The sequence below is a fragment of the Camelus dromedarius genome, chromosome 5 (assembly GCF_036321535.1).
Source record: "Camelus dromedarius isolate mCamDro1 chromosome 5, mCamDro1.pat, whole genome shotgun sequence".
Taxonomy (NCBI): domain Eukaryota; kingdom Metazoa; phylum Chordata; class Mammalia; order Artiodactyla; family Camelidae; genus Camelus; species Camelus dromedarius.
In genome coordinates, this window is record NC_087440.1 from 83,299,045 (window position 1) to 83,312,805 (window position 13,761).

The 13,761-nt window shown below is 40.8% G+C and overlaps 2 protein-coding genes across 6 annotated transcripts in view; both read right to left on the reverse strand.

The window, feature by feature from the left end:
• The window catches only part of TRIP11 (thyroid hormone receptor interactor 11), a 66,908-nt gene extending 61,061 nt beyond the window's left edge, over positions 1 to 5,847 (reverse strand). For all 5 annotated transcript variants that reach the window (XR_004137467.2, XM_031454212.2, XM_031454211.2 and 2 more), the window contains exons 1-2: positions 5,309 to 5,847; positions 1,617 to 1,675 (exon numbers count right to left, since the gene is read on the reverse strand). Coding sequence is in view for 4 of the 5 variants with exons in the window: in XM_031454212.2 (XP_031310072.2) it covers positions 1,617 to 1,675; positions 5,309 to 5,447 (198 nt within the window). In the remaining variant the exon portion in view is untranslated. The remainder of the gene's footprint in view (positions 1 to 1,616; positions 1,676 to 5,308) is intronic.
• Positions 5,848 to 11,900: 6,053 nt separating this feature from the next.
• Positions 11,901 to 13,761, reverse strand: part of ATXN3 (ataxin 3) — a 32,868-nt gene continuing 31,007 nt past the window's right edge. Inside the window, exon 12 of the transcript XR_004137468.2 lies at positions 11,901 to 13,405. The gene's annotated coding sequence lies outside the window, so the exon portion shown is untranslated. The remainder of the gene's footprint in view (positions 13,406 to 13,761) is intronic.

Here is a 13,761-nt window from a genome sequence, read left to right on the forward strand (position 1 = left end):
GCTATTACTTGCAACTGAAGAGCCCTAACTAATTCAGTCAATTTCAAATATTAACATCTGTAAGCAAATCTAATTTCCTCTAGAAAACATACTGTCCTCTGTCTACACTAAAACTTTCTAAATAGAATTTTTTTTTGTAATTTCCTAATGGTTTCAAACATATGTTCACCTCTTATTACACAGTCACATGAGCATTACCTTCATGAAGTGCTTGTATGCTGATATATGGCAAGCATCATGTGTAGTCAAAACCACCTTAGAAAACAAAGCCCTTGGGAAGTCCAATAGTCTGTTTTCTTCTAGTATTTGAGTAGCTCATGGTATTCTGAATAAGCACCAAACAAGGAAGTTGGCTTTCATTTGAGGATATCAAAAACAAATATTTTTGAATCCTAGACTCATATTTGCCACAGTCCAAGGATAACAATGAGAGAGACTCATCAACAGAGGGACAGAAGTTTTCTATCTCCTCTCTCAAGCTCAATACAGAGCAGTCATTCATTAAGCAGGTTAGCCCCATTTACTTTCCCTCCTCAAATGTATCCTGCCAAATTTAGCTATATTAATGCCACTACACACATCTCTGCCGTTTAATTTTTCTGGGTAGGCCTGTACTAATGAGTGCTTTCCCAAGGATTTCTTTAGGGACTATAAGAACAATTTCCTATCTCAGCCTTACAAAGAAAGAAGCCATTAAGTTCATCTGTCACTGAAATACTTACTAATTAGGTAATTACAGCTAAGGTCTCTACCAAATCGCCATCTTGTATTGCAGCAAAATACTGTTGTAGTCCCCCCTTGAGAGGTCCTCTTCTTTCAACTTCCACAATCTCACCTTGATAATCTCGACCACAGTTCAATAATGCTTGTTGTCAGGAAATACTTACTCATACTTAAATTCCATTTTCCCCTTTTATGTGCTTAGCAAAGGAAAACATGCTTACCACAGTCCTCTAAGAATACTGTTTGCCAAAATACTGTTAAGTGTTCCTTCACTGTTCGTATCCAAAGGCTAAATAGTTGGGTGTCTTTAGTACTTTACAATAGATCCCACTCTGAAACCTTTCATTTTCTTTACGGCTTTCCTTTGAACCCTTTCCAAGCTATCCTTATCCCTACTGAGTACAATGTCCAGAGCTAGTCACCACGAGGCACTGACTAATAATGAAAAAAAAGGTAAAATTAATTTGCTATTCCTATATTCTTAATTTCTTTGTACACAAATACCACACTTCTCTAATGTTAGGGGGTCAAAAAGCTCTAGAGTAAACAAAATTGCATTCTTCACATTATACTTAAATAAATGTACTACTGCAACTTAGCACACTGTTAAAACATAGTGAATCCTTGATAATGATAAACTGTTGCCACTATTATTTCTGTATTTGACAGTTTTCCTTTCTCTAGCGTTCAGAAGCAAAGGTGGAAATACTAAATAGCCAAGTGTAGAAACATGTAAATATATTCTTCATCAAAGGAAGATGACAGGGCTTAAAAAACAAACTAAAAGAAAGAGAAAAAGGGGTAAGAAGTGCATTAAAGACAGAGGGCTGAAATAAAGTATGAGTAACTTCCATGGCTTCAAAAAAGAAAAATCTAAATCTTAGTTTTCTTACCTCTGATCTTAAGATTGTATGAATGGCTTCAACTTCCTTTCTCCTAGCATTAGGTAATTCTGCCACGAAAGAAACAGTATATACTGAATATATGATCAACACCATGTGAAGTAATAAACAGACATTTTAAGGAAAATATATTTCACTGAGCTTTAAACAGAATAGTATGCTGATCTGAGAACAAATTCAGAAGGCAAACATCACTTGATTGTTACAACTTCTACTGTCACAAATGTTTATTGTCATGTAAGTCATTCTTTGCCTATCTTCTCTACCCTAGGACATCTACCTTTACCCCTTGGAAGTGTTCAGTAAAATTTTGTTATGGAAAATTAATTTTTCTCTGGTGCCTTAGCGCAATTTTTGATTAAACTCATGAAACTGGAGCTTATGGAGGCTTTCTAACTTCTTCTTAAGCAACTGGGATTTAAGACCTTACTTCTTTTTCTGCCCACAATACTATCAAAAAAAATGACCTATAAACAAAGAATAAAAATGCATCAATAGAACACTTATTTCAAGTAATATGGGCACAAGTTATTTAAAATGGGAATTAGCTCAGTTATTGTCATTTAAAAGGAGAGTCAGAGCCCAGCAGTGCCAAAATGACACAGTTGATGCTAGATAATCATTATCCACAGAGTTAGAGATCTTTTCTAAGTATTAGTATTTTTCATTACTCACAGTTCTTTAAAATTATAAAAATAACTTCTCTGAATTACAGTTTAAATCAAAAGAAAATGCAAGTGGCATCAAATAAATACTAGTGACAAACCCACTCTTCTTGTTTTGAAAATCACCAGGTAGGGCTGCTTATGTGATTGTTTATACATCTTGCTTGAAACTGGCAGGATTGTCTAACCGCTACTTAGATGAGAACAAATTATAATCTAATCTGTTTAGGAAGATCATTGTTAGAAGCAGCAATTGCTTCAAAGAGGGATTAAAAAAATAGGTACATGACGATCTCCCTCCCTTACCACTTCCTCCTCCAAAATCCTGGCCTTTTTAAGAATAAAGGGGGAATGTTATGCAGACCAAAAAAGTCTTCCTCAATGAGGGAAAACAAAAATATTTATTTAAGCTTACTATTTGCTAGGCACAGTGCTAGGCATTTTACACTCATGATTTCATTTAATTTTCCCAACCTCATGAAATATTGTTATCCCTATTTAAGATAGGAAAGCTCTGCTTTTTAAAGGTTAAGTATTTAATAATTTGCCAAAGATTCCAAAACTTGTAACATATGGATGTGGAATTTCAATCCATGTCTAATTCAAAAGCCCAACTTCCTAAATCAGTATAACATTTGGTAGAATAGCAACTTTCCGAAGTTGTAAATATGGATGATTTTTAAGTTGTATCAACAGTGCTATTTTGGAACTATTATCTTGTTCACTATTGGCACAGGGCAGACACTCAATAAACACTTGTTGAACGAATAAATGAACTGTACTCTGACCCTATTTTTAAGTGATTTACAAAATCAATAAATTAAGTGTTAAGCAAGGCCTATTTTAATACAAAGGGAAAACAATAAAAGCATATAGCAACATCGCAGATTTTAATCATTCAGCAAAATTTTTACTGAGCATCTACCATGTACCGAAAAAGATGTCACATACTAGAAATATAAGGATAAATAAAATAGAGTTGTCAGAGAGAGAGAGATCTACAAAGTTCTGTCAGACACAATCAACTCAATCTGCCATGGAGTGAGAATGGTTTCACCAAGTACCTGACAGGTGAGCAGAGTTGTACCAGAAAAACTGTTTTCCAGGCAAAGGAGGGTAGAGGGGGAAGTAGAAAAGGAAGTGCTTTCCACACGAAGGCTTGGAGTTGTGCAGGTACCTCATGAAGTTCCCCGTGAAGAAGCTCTAGGTGCAAGCATGCTTGGGTATGTGAATGTGCATATGTGTGGCTATTGGGAGAGAAGGGGAGGGAATAAGAGGCAAGACTGGAAGAGGAAGGCTGAATCCTAATAGGATAGGTTTCTGGTCTTCCAAAATTGAGAGGTTTGGATTTTATCCTTAAGTAACAGAGTTGAGAGATTTTAAAGCACATTTGTCTTTTAAAAAGCAACTGGTAACAAACAGAAAATGGAGTGGAATAGAGAGAACCAAGAGACAGAAAGCGGAAGAGAAATAGTGCATGGAAGAGAAAAATGGGGATCTGAACTAAGGAAGTAGGAAAAATAAAGGAATGGACAAATACAAGTAATTATTCAGGCACAAGATGAACACAGTTTGGTGACAAAGTGGAAGCAGGAGATGAAAAAGAAAAAGGCAAAACAAAGATGACAAGATTTAAGTTTAGGAGAGTGGACTGATGGTGAAACCATTAAAATGAGAATACAGGAGCACATCTGGTGGGGAAGAACAAAATGAATCCACCTTAAGCCTGCAGGACAGCCAATCTGGAGGTAGGGGGTGCATATTTTCTGGCTTAGGATCAAAAGAATAGTCAACTGTTTTCCCCTATCTAGGATATAAGAAGAGACTAGTCATTTCCAATGTTATCCAGCCCTTCTCTGCTTCTGACTGCCCTCAAGATCACAGGACCCTTTCCTGAACACAAGCAGAATCCTTTAACTCCCATTCCCAACCTTTCCCACCTGACATACCTCCCACCCCAGGGGTACCCCAAGCAGTTAAATGGATTTCAGCATCTCCCCAACCTTCCTCCCTTCTAAATAGACCCCACAGAAATTCTCAATATAAATACTATTTTAAAAAATCGAACTACGTTTCTCTATTTTACCCTAATAAACCAGAATGTTAATTTATTTATAACAAACAAAACCGCCAAAGAAACTGCTCTTATACAAAAGACCACCCCATTATCTCTCTGGAGGCAGACTCAGATTGAAATTAAAGAACTCTGTTGAACTAAATACGACTTGCTCAAAGAAGCATCAAGAAATCAAAATAGTAATTAACTTAATCATCGATTACCATGTAACTCTGGGTCACTATTCATTAGTGAAATAAAATGAGGACTTCAAAAATGAGTGAAGGTTGCTAAGGATACCCAAAGAATAGGGCATCTTCTTTGTTCTACTATAGAAACATGCTCCCGGGACGGGGAGGGGGAGTGGGCAATTAACACAAAAGTACACTTTCAGCTGGAAGGGTGTAATGTGACACCAGAATAAACAAAAATATAAAATAACTAATAAGAAAAACATACTCATGTTTCACTAACAATACATTCAAGTGAGAAAGGGTTAAGAGTCACAAAATATTTTAATTATGAGTTACTTCAATTGTTACAAAAATCGAAGAAAACAAACAAAAAAAAGTGACTGTGTCATATACAAATTAACTTTTTAAACTGTGCCAGTATAAAGAAAGAATCAAAATCAGTTCCGCCCCCAAGTTAAGGGCAAAGTAAGCGGTGGGCGTGGATGAACTAAACAAAAATAAACTCTACTTGACATAGGAGCAGTTTCACTTTGCTCTGAGCTATCCACAGTACTCAAAGAGAAAAAACCAGAACTCTGCCCCACAAACCCTGTGGACTCTCATCCGAGAAAATCGGTTAAGAGGCAAAAAGTAAAGAAAGGTAAAGAAAAAAGGGCAGAGTGACAGCCCTCTGGACCTGTCCGCGTCTCATGACGGATGGACTTGAGGACCAAATGGACGCTTCCAGGGTCCCAGCAAACCCCTCCCTCCCATCGCCCCAGCCGTTACCTTCCACTTCCTCCGTGCCCTCCATCAGCATATCCTTCGTAAAGTTCGAAATTTGGCCAGAGAGGGAAGCCAGGCTGCCCCCGACTTGACCCAAAGACTGACCCAAGCCGGAGCCGAGGCTCCCAAACCAGGACGACATCGCTGCGGGTCAGAGAACGACCTAGTTCGCTCTGAGAAAAGCGTCCAGCGTCGTCTGACAATCCCGCCAAAAGTCCTGAAACCCCTGCCTCCGCAGGACTGGGTCAAATCTCAGCACTCAGGATTCGATAACACAATGGGGGGTTCCTAGGCAACGCCGGCTTCGGGGGGCTCCCACCAACTGCCGGGTTCTGCCTAGAAACGGAGCGGCCTGGCCTGGCACTTCACCAGAGGCCCGCCTCCAGTGACGCGGTCACCCCCGCGGGGCCTCCGCTCATTCCCACGACTTCCCACCGTCCGGGTTAGGCCACTTCTTCCTCTGCTTTAGTGACTTTCCCCAGTTCCGTGTGTAACTCCTGCCAACTCGACGCCCGCCGCCATGACACCCACTACGAACGCGGCATGGGATCATAGAGAGGCGACGCGCTGGCGTAGAAGGGCCCTGCGGAGCCGGCTGGACGTGTCCCTGGCGCAAGGGAGCATGGGATCGCGGAGGACCGCGAGAGGCCGGGCGGGGCCGCTGCATCCAGCCCAGGCCAAGGTCATTTTCCAAGTGGCCCGCCAGCTTTTGCCGCAGGTGGAATAGCGACCGGAACCTAGGCGACGTGGCGTTCTCGGCCGGCTGCAGCTGGGTTTCAGGCGGAGCCGACCCTCGGTGGATGCCCCCCGAAGCCGGGAACCCCGTGGATTCTTACCCTGTTGATGAAACCTGAGTGTCTTAATTCTGACTATACCCGCGAAGGCAGCGGTGCGAGGAGACTTGGCCGGGACCCTGCACCGGACAGGAAGGAGATTTTACCTAACTTGTCACACGTAACTTTATCGATTATTCTACACCCTCTCACGGGCTATGCTGTGCCCGACATACGGTAGGAACTAAGGATACACAGAAAGGATGGGTTGCAAATAAAAATATGCAGGCAGCAAACAATTATATTGATTACCTTCATAGTGGAAATTTTCTCTGCTGGCTTTCCAGCTCACGGCTGAAATCTTGCCTTACTTTATATACGAAGAGCTTAATTCATAAAACCAATTTAACCTGTGAATTAAAAACACAGACCACCTTTTTTCAAAGTAACTCTTTAGAGGACAGCATGGCCACTCAATATAGAACAAATTCTCTTCTAATGTAAACTCTCCTAGGCTGTTGCTGGCACTGGCCATGAGTGCCTACCCCTCCCAAACCCTCAGTTACACAAGTTGATGCATACACCTGTGTCCTGACTTGCTTTCCTCCCCGAAGGGAAAAAAAGGTCACGTGACTAACAGGCATTTGCTGCAGTGGTACGTGGACACACCTTACCCGGCCAGAGACTGCCACATTTTTGGCTTTGAAAAGAATAGGATATGTCTACAGGTCTTTTAAGCATAACGCTAAATATACTTTGATTTTAATTCATAGCAGGGGCCGCCACAGATTTATTTGTGAATGGAACATTGGGAATGTCTCCAGTATTTGAAATCTGATGACACTAAGCAATAGTAGCCCTCCCTGAAATCGGAATGCTTTTAGAATAAAATTTATATGTCATTCTGGAAGTGTTTATTAAATGTTTTCCATGAATTTATTTGAAAGGCATCATTGCTGAGGGGTTAGATGTGCAGACTCTGGTACCTGACTGCCTAGATCTTTCATTTATTAGCTGTATGACTTTGGGTAGGTTATTTAACCTCTTAGTGTGCCAGTTTCTCATTTGTAAAATGGTGAATGATAATAATAGTAACTACTGGGTAGGGTTGTTAGGAGGATTAAATAAGGTAGTATTTTTAAGTACTTGGAACAATGCCTGGTACATGGTGAATTCTATTTAAGGATTTGTAAAGTTTTAAAATTGTGACATAAAGGTGAACTGCAACTTATTAATGTGTCTATCATTATTCTGGATACTGGGGACACAGCAGGAGAAAAAAAAAACACAAATTCCCTGGTCTCATGGAGCTTGCATTCTACTGGGAAGGAACAGATGAGAAATAAAATGTAATAAATATAAGACAGGTGGTGATGACTGCTGTGGGAAAAGTATAAAACAGGGTAAGAATGATATGGAAAGGATGTGAGGAGAGAGGCTCTTGTAACGTTGTAGAGGGTGGTCAGGCAAGGCCTCAGCAGTAAGGGAATATTGAACAGAAACTTGAGGGAAGTAAGAGAGTGAGACATGTGGATATCTAGGAAAGAGGAGTCCAGGCAAAAGAAACAGCTGATGAAAAGGTCCTGAGGCAGATGAATCTTTGGCAGGTTATAGGATTAGCAAAAAGGCAAGGATGGCTGGAGCAGAGTGAGCTGTGGAAGGGTGGTAAGCAATGAAGACCAAGGAGTAAGACAGGTCATGTTGGGCCTGGTAAGCCAGTGTAAGAACTCTAGCTTTTACTCAGAGTAGGATGAGGAATTGCTTTGAGAAAAGGAATCACATGAACTTAGGACCTAATTGGGTTCCTGGATGACAGTGAAAAGTTTAGGATAAATCAAGCCCATGTTTCCTTCAGGCATAAATTCTCTGGAGTGCCATTTCTATAAATTCATGTCATGCCGTAAAAGATACTGCAATTAATGAAGAAAACAAACACAAATGTATGCCTTTACATCATGTATTAAATAATTAACATAAAAGCTATGTCCTAAAATCCTCCTTATGGGGGACTGTTTTCAATGGGATGAACTATGGTCCAAGAGACTTAAAGTATGATTCTGATAAATAGCATGCTGTGATGTTTGGGACGTGCTTCAGAACAGGGTAAATGAAACAAGAACTGTCAGTTGATAACTGTTGACACTGGGTGAGGGGTATGTAGGGATTCATTATAGTCTTACTTTTGCATATATTTGAAATTTTTTATAATAAAGAGTTAAAAGATATACAAGTTTGACGAAGTCTGGGCTAAAGACACTTCCTCCTTTTCCTGCCCCAAACCCCTGTAGCTAATAAGGGTTTCATCATCACTTAAATGAGCAACAAAACCAACCCAGCAATATCAAACATATCTCATCAAACAGAGCCCATGAACCTAAGTGGTTCCACGTGGTAGGGTGTAGGCTGCCCAGCTGAAATTCTGAAACTAGGATTTTTGTAACCTCAACAGACAGGAGGAAAAAAAAAAAAAAAGACTAACAACAACAACAACAACAACAACAAAAAATGCTATGAACTTCAAACTGGTTTCCATTTCTCAGGATGCAGCATCATCAATACTTTTCTAGGGAAAACCATCCAAATGGGTTTTTTTGTTCTGAAGAAAACATCCAAATGGGCTTATTTATGCAAATGTAAAGCAGAAACCCATCTTTAAAAGTAAATTAGACTGATCTTTCCCCCTGAATTTCTAAATATTATGCTTATAATTGCTATTTTCTCATTCATTTTAGACATTAGCTACCTACTCCCTATTATGGGAAAAAAATGATTATATAATCTTATATTACCTCTTGTATTACCACATACCTCTGTTTCCCTTTTTTCTGAGCTCCCAATATAGTGATATCATAATTATTGGTAAAATCATTAATTAATGTTTACCTTATATGAATTTTATTATTGTTAATTGCTGAGCCATGTGGTGTACTAAGATTATATTTCTTTTATTTTTTTCAACTCCCTGTTCTTCTTGAAGTTAACAAATTACATCTTTTAGATTTGCCCAATTTTCTGTTATTACAGGATCACTAATCCTTCTAAAACTTGCCAACAGAATTGTAAAACGTGTTTCTGGTAAAGTTTTCAAGAAGGCATTAAGCATTTTATTGTTTGCCTAGACCCCTTTCTGCCCAGAGCCCTGTGTTTCCCTGCCTCACTCTCCTCTGACTTATTCTCTGGGCCTTGTTTTTCTTTCTGGAAGCTTGTAGAATCTTCTCTTTATCTTTGATGCTCTGAAATTAATAATGATGTGCCTTGCGGTAGGATTGTTTGTTACTTTATTCATTATGCTGGGCATTCAGCAAAGCCTTTCAAAAAACTATGTCTTTTAGTTCTGCAGATGATTTAGAGTATTTTTTTTTTAATTGATGAATGTCTCCGCTCTAGGGAATCATTTGTTTTTCAAAGACTTATTCAATCCTCCTGATTTTAGTCCACATCTCACCCCCACCTTCCAAGATAGTGTTGCCCCATTTCCTGTGTACTGTTGGACATACCTCCTTTTCATACTTAGTATGCAGCTTCCTCAGTTCTGCTCATTCCTGTATCAATTTTCCATCTTCCAAAGAAAAGTTCACATCCCTCTTCTACTATTGCCTCAACTGGCAGTGACTGCTAATTGTCCTCCAAAGTCTCTTCTCCCCTTCGTGTCTAGTAATTGAACCCTCACTTTTTACCTGGACACATAGTTTAGCAGAAGATGCCAGTGTCCCTCCTGATAGCACCATCCTTTTACCATTTTCTTGCACACCTGTTCTTGGAGTGCTTTTGCTCCCAAAAGCCAACACCTGTTTCTCTGGGCAGAAGGCTGCCAGAGTGCACATTGCCTATGCCCAGAGAGCTGAAACACAATCTTGTTCAGTAGTGTTTTCAAGTGACACAATGCCCCTGCCCAGTGTGGGACATTTCTAAGATGTGACCATACTGCCTCTGGATCTGTCTGCAGGACTGAGGCTTTGTTTGCTGTTACACTCTTGCTTGGCTTCCTTTTCTTATCTCACTTTCCCACTTCCCTACACCTCTTTTATTTCTTCCTGGGAGCACCTTTTTAAAAAAGTAGTTTTCCCTTATCTCAGGGTCTGCCTGTAGGGTGCCTAAGACTGAGAACCACGTTGTAGCTAGGAGTGGCCATGTGATTCAGTTCTGGCCCGTGTTATATAAGTGGAAGTCTTGTCTGCAACTTTAAGGAGGAAACCTTAAAGAAAGGGCACATGGCCTTTCCCCACCCTCCTCTCATTTTCTGATTGCTAGAGTGCAGATGTAATCATGGGCACCACAGCAGCTGTCATAGTTCCATGAGTTGACGTTGGAAGCCATGGAAGCAATGGAAGCCATGTATGTAAAGCAACAATACAAAAAGCAGGTTCCTGACACTGTGTGATGCCCTATCAGCCCTGTTTGGTAATCTGCATTTCCTGAAGATGAGAGAGAAAAAAACTTGTAGCATATAAAGTCACTGCTATATTAGATTTTTCTGTGATGGCCAAATCTCATCCAATGAACGCATCTCTTCTGGTCTCTCTGTATTTGTGAGTTTATATATATATATTTGCTTTCATTTTGCTGGGATTTTGGAAGGGAGTAAATACAGTTATCAAGCCTCTGTAATTGTTTTGTGATACAATATACATAACAAAATTTACCATTTTAACCATTTTTAAATATAGAGTTCAGTGGCATTAAGTATATTTACACTGTTCTGCAACCATCACCACCATCCATCTCCAGAACTTTTTTCATCTTCCTAAACTGAAACCCTGTATCCCTTAAACAATAACTCCTCATTCCCCGCTTTACCTAGCCCCTGGCAACCACCATTCTATTTCTTGTCTTTATGGATTTGACTAGTCTAAGTACCTCATATATGTGGAATCATACTGTAATCCTCTGTACTTAACCGGAAGGCCCTAGAAGACGTTTGAAATGATTGTTCAAAGAAGCTAAGTCTGCTTTGGGCCTGAGAAGGTTTTCAGGGTTGGAGACAGAGCTGCTCCTGTGCAGAACAGAAATAGAACTTTTAGAGAAAATGTATCTTATTTGGAGAAGGCATGAAAGCAAAGGAGATGGCATAGGTTCTGCTCCCTCCTGGCCTCTGGCATTGGGTTTGAGCCATTTTTGAGGGGTGAATGCCAGAGCCCATCTGAACTATTTTCTGAGCGACTCAGCAGGACTCTGGGCACAAGCAGAGCTGCTTGGGGCCCGTGTAACAACGTGTGGCTTAGGGCTGCGATGGGGCCATTCCACTCACTTTAGCTTGGAACCAGTGACCCAGCTGGCGCTCCAAGGATTAGACATGATTGAGCTTGGTACTTTTGCATCTTATTTTTTAACAGATTGTTGCTGGCATACAAACAAGCTATTGGCTTTTGTTGCTTACTGACTTCCCTTATTAGTTCCAGTAGCTTTTCAGTGAATTTCCTTGTGTTGTCTAGGCATACAGTCATACAATTTGGCATCTTCCTTTCTGATATTTACACTTTATTATTCCCTATGATAACATGTTGCCAGTAACAAAGGTTCACTTATAGGTAATTTCAGCAGCTTTGGGAAGGCTGGCCTCACAAGCAGCGAGGCCAAAGGCCAAGTGAACAGGTCAGATGTTATGACACATGTTCATGTGTGATATGATGGTGTCCTGGACTAGAAGTGGCTGAGATAGACAGAAGGGGGCCACTCAGAAGTTAATCACTACAACTGATGATGTGGATTGACAAGCAAAATACGATGCCGAGTTTTCAAAACTGAATTGTAGTTGTGTGACAGTGATGGGAAAAGTGCATAAATATAACAGGAAGGAAAATAAAGTGCATAAATGGGAAGTGGGAGCCTTGCCTAAAAGTCTGATCTGAGACAGGTTAAAAAACACCTTTAGAGTTAAAAATTTATTACCAAGCACAAGTTCTTGGGCCCAATGCACAGTGAGGCCTAACAAACCGAAACATGGGAGTTTGGAGCCAAGGTTTATTGAAGGGCCAAGCAAGGAAAATAGGTGATTCATGCCCAAACCACCCCCTCCCCCAAAGGGTTTCAACTGAGCATTTTTAAAGGCCAGCTGAGGGAGGGGAGTCCCAGGGTATGTGATCAGCTGTGCACAATTCTCTGGTTGATCGTGATCAATCCTTGGGAGCCAGAAAGTCTGGGGGCCACATGCTCATGATCATCAGGAAGTTAATTTCTTCCATTTGGTGGTGGTTTTTAGCATCTTAAAAACTCAGGAAGTATGCATGAGATACTATTATCTGGGCATTTAAGAGAGGACCTACAGCAGAGGATACTGGGGAGGGGTCTGACCCCAGAAGTCCCCACAGTCCTGCTTGATTACAAATTCAGCCAGTTTTCGGGGGTTGTTTAAGTTGGACAGTGGCATGGGACGCTCCTTGGTGGAACATGTAGTTGATGGGCCTTTTAAAAGATTTTTTTTTAAAAGACTTTCAATATTCTAGAAGAGACGGTATTCTAGAAAGTGGGCCAAGTTGCTTAGTGTAATAAAGTATAAATACAATCCAAACTTATCTTTATAAAACCATACATAGCATTTTGCCTACATCCCAATACCAGCTTTTGTTCATTACTTTCTAGCCTCTCCAGCCTTCTGTGTTCCTCAGAGACAGGCAGCCACCCCCCCCCCCCCCACCTCAGAGCCATCGTGCTTGCTGTTTCCTCAGGCAGGTATAGTGGCCCCACACCTTTGCATGGCTGCCTCATTTTTCAGGTGTCTGAAAGTCACCTGTGCAGCGGCCTTCCTTGAACCCTGATCAAAGCAGCCCTCCCTCCCAGTCACATGCTATCACATCATCCTGTTTGTCTTCCCATCTCACAGAATAAGCATAGCACTTAACATGTCATGAAGTCGTGTTCAGTAATTTAAACGTTTCTTCTGCCTAATGGCCACCCAGAACGCAAGCAGGGCAGAGTATCTTATTCACAGTTCCGTTCCAAGAACCCAGAACATGCCAGGCACATGGTGAGTGCAAGTCTTGATGAATAAGTTAATGATACAGGGACTGTTTCTCTCCAGCAGCCTAGAGACCAAGGGTGGTTGGTGTTCCTGACCCACGAAGAACTGGAACGATCTTGAGACAGAACAGGACACAGCACAGGGTGGTAGTCCCCTTGAAAAAGAAAGTCCTCACAGCAAGGGGTGGCAGTGAAGTTTAGGGGCAGGGATATCAAAGGGGCAAAAGGACAAGGAGAGTGTTGGAGTGCCTGGGGGTGGGACAGAGCCTGGCGTCTCTGAAGACCTGTAAGGAGGCCTGCTAGTTTGCACACAGCGTGGAAAGGGAAAATGTTGAGTACAGGCTGAAGAGGTCAGCTGGACCCAGATGACCTATAAAATAAAAAATGAGCATTGGCAATACAGAAAATGGTTAAAAGGATCCTAAAACAGGCACATCTTCAAAATAAGGACAACCCCAAGTTTCCCTAACTTCTATATAGTTTTTAGCTGACACATAACATGGACCTTCAAATCAACATGGATTTCATAGGACCCACAGCTGAGTGTTAATGAGATCAGCCATCTAGTGGCATCCAAATTCAATGGATTGGTCCTTCTCAGGACTAAGCTATGAAATTATGCTCAACAGATGCATGTAATAAATTTGAAATTATTTCAAAATTTGTGCCCAACCCTAATTAAAGCTAAAATGGATATACAACCCTCACTATAAAACACAAGGATCC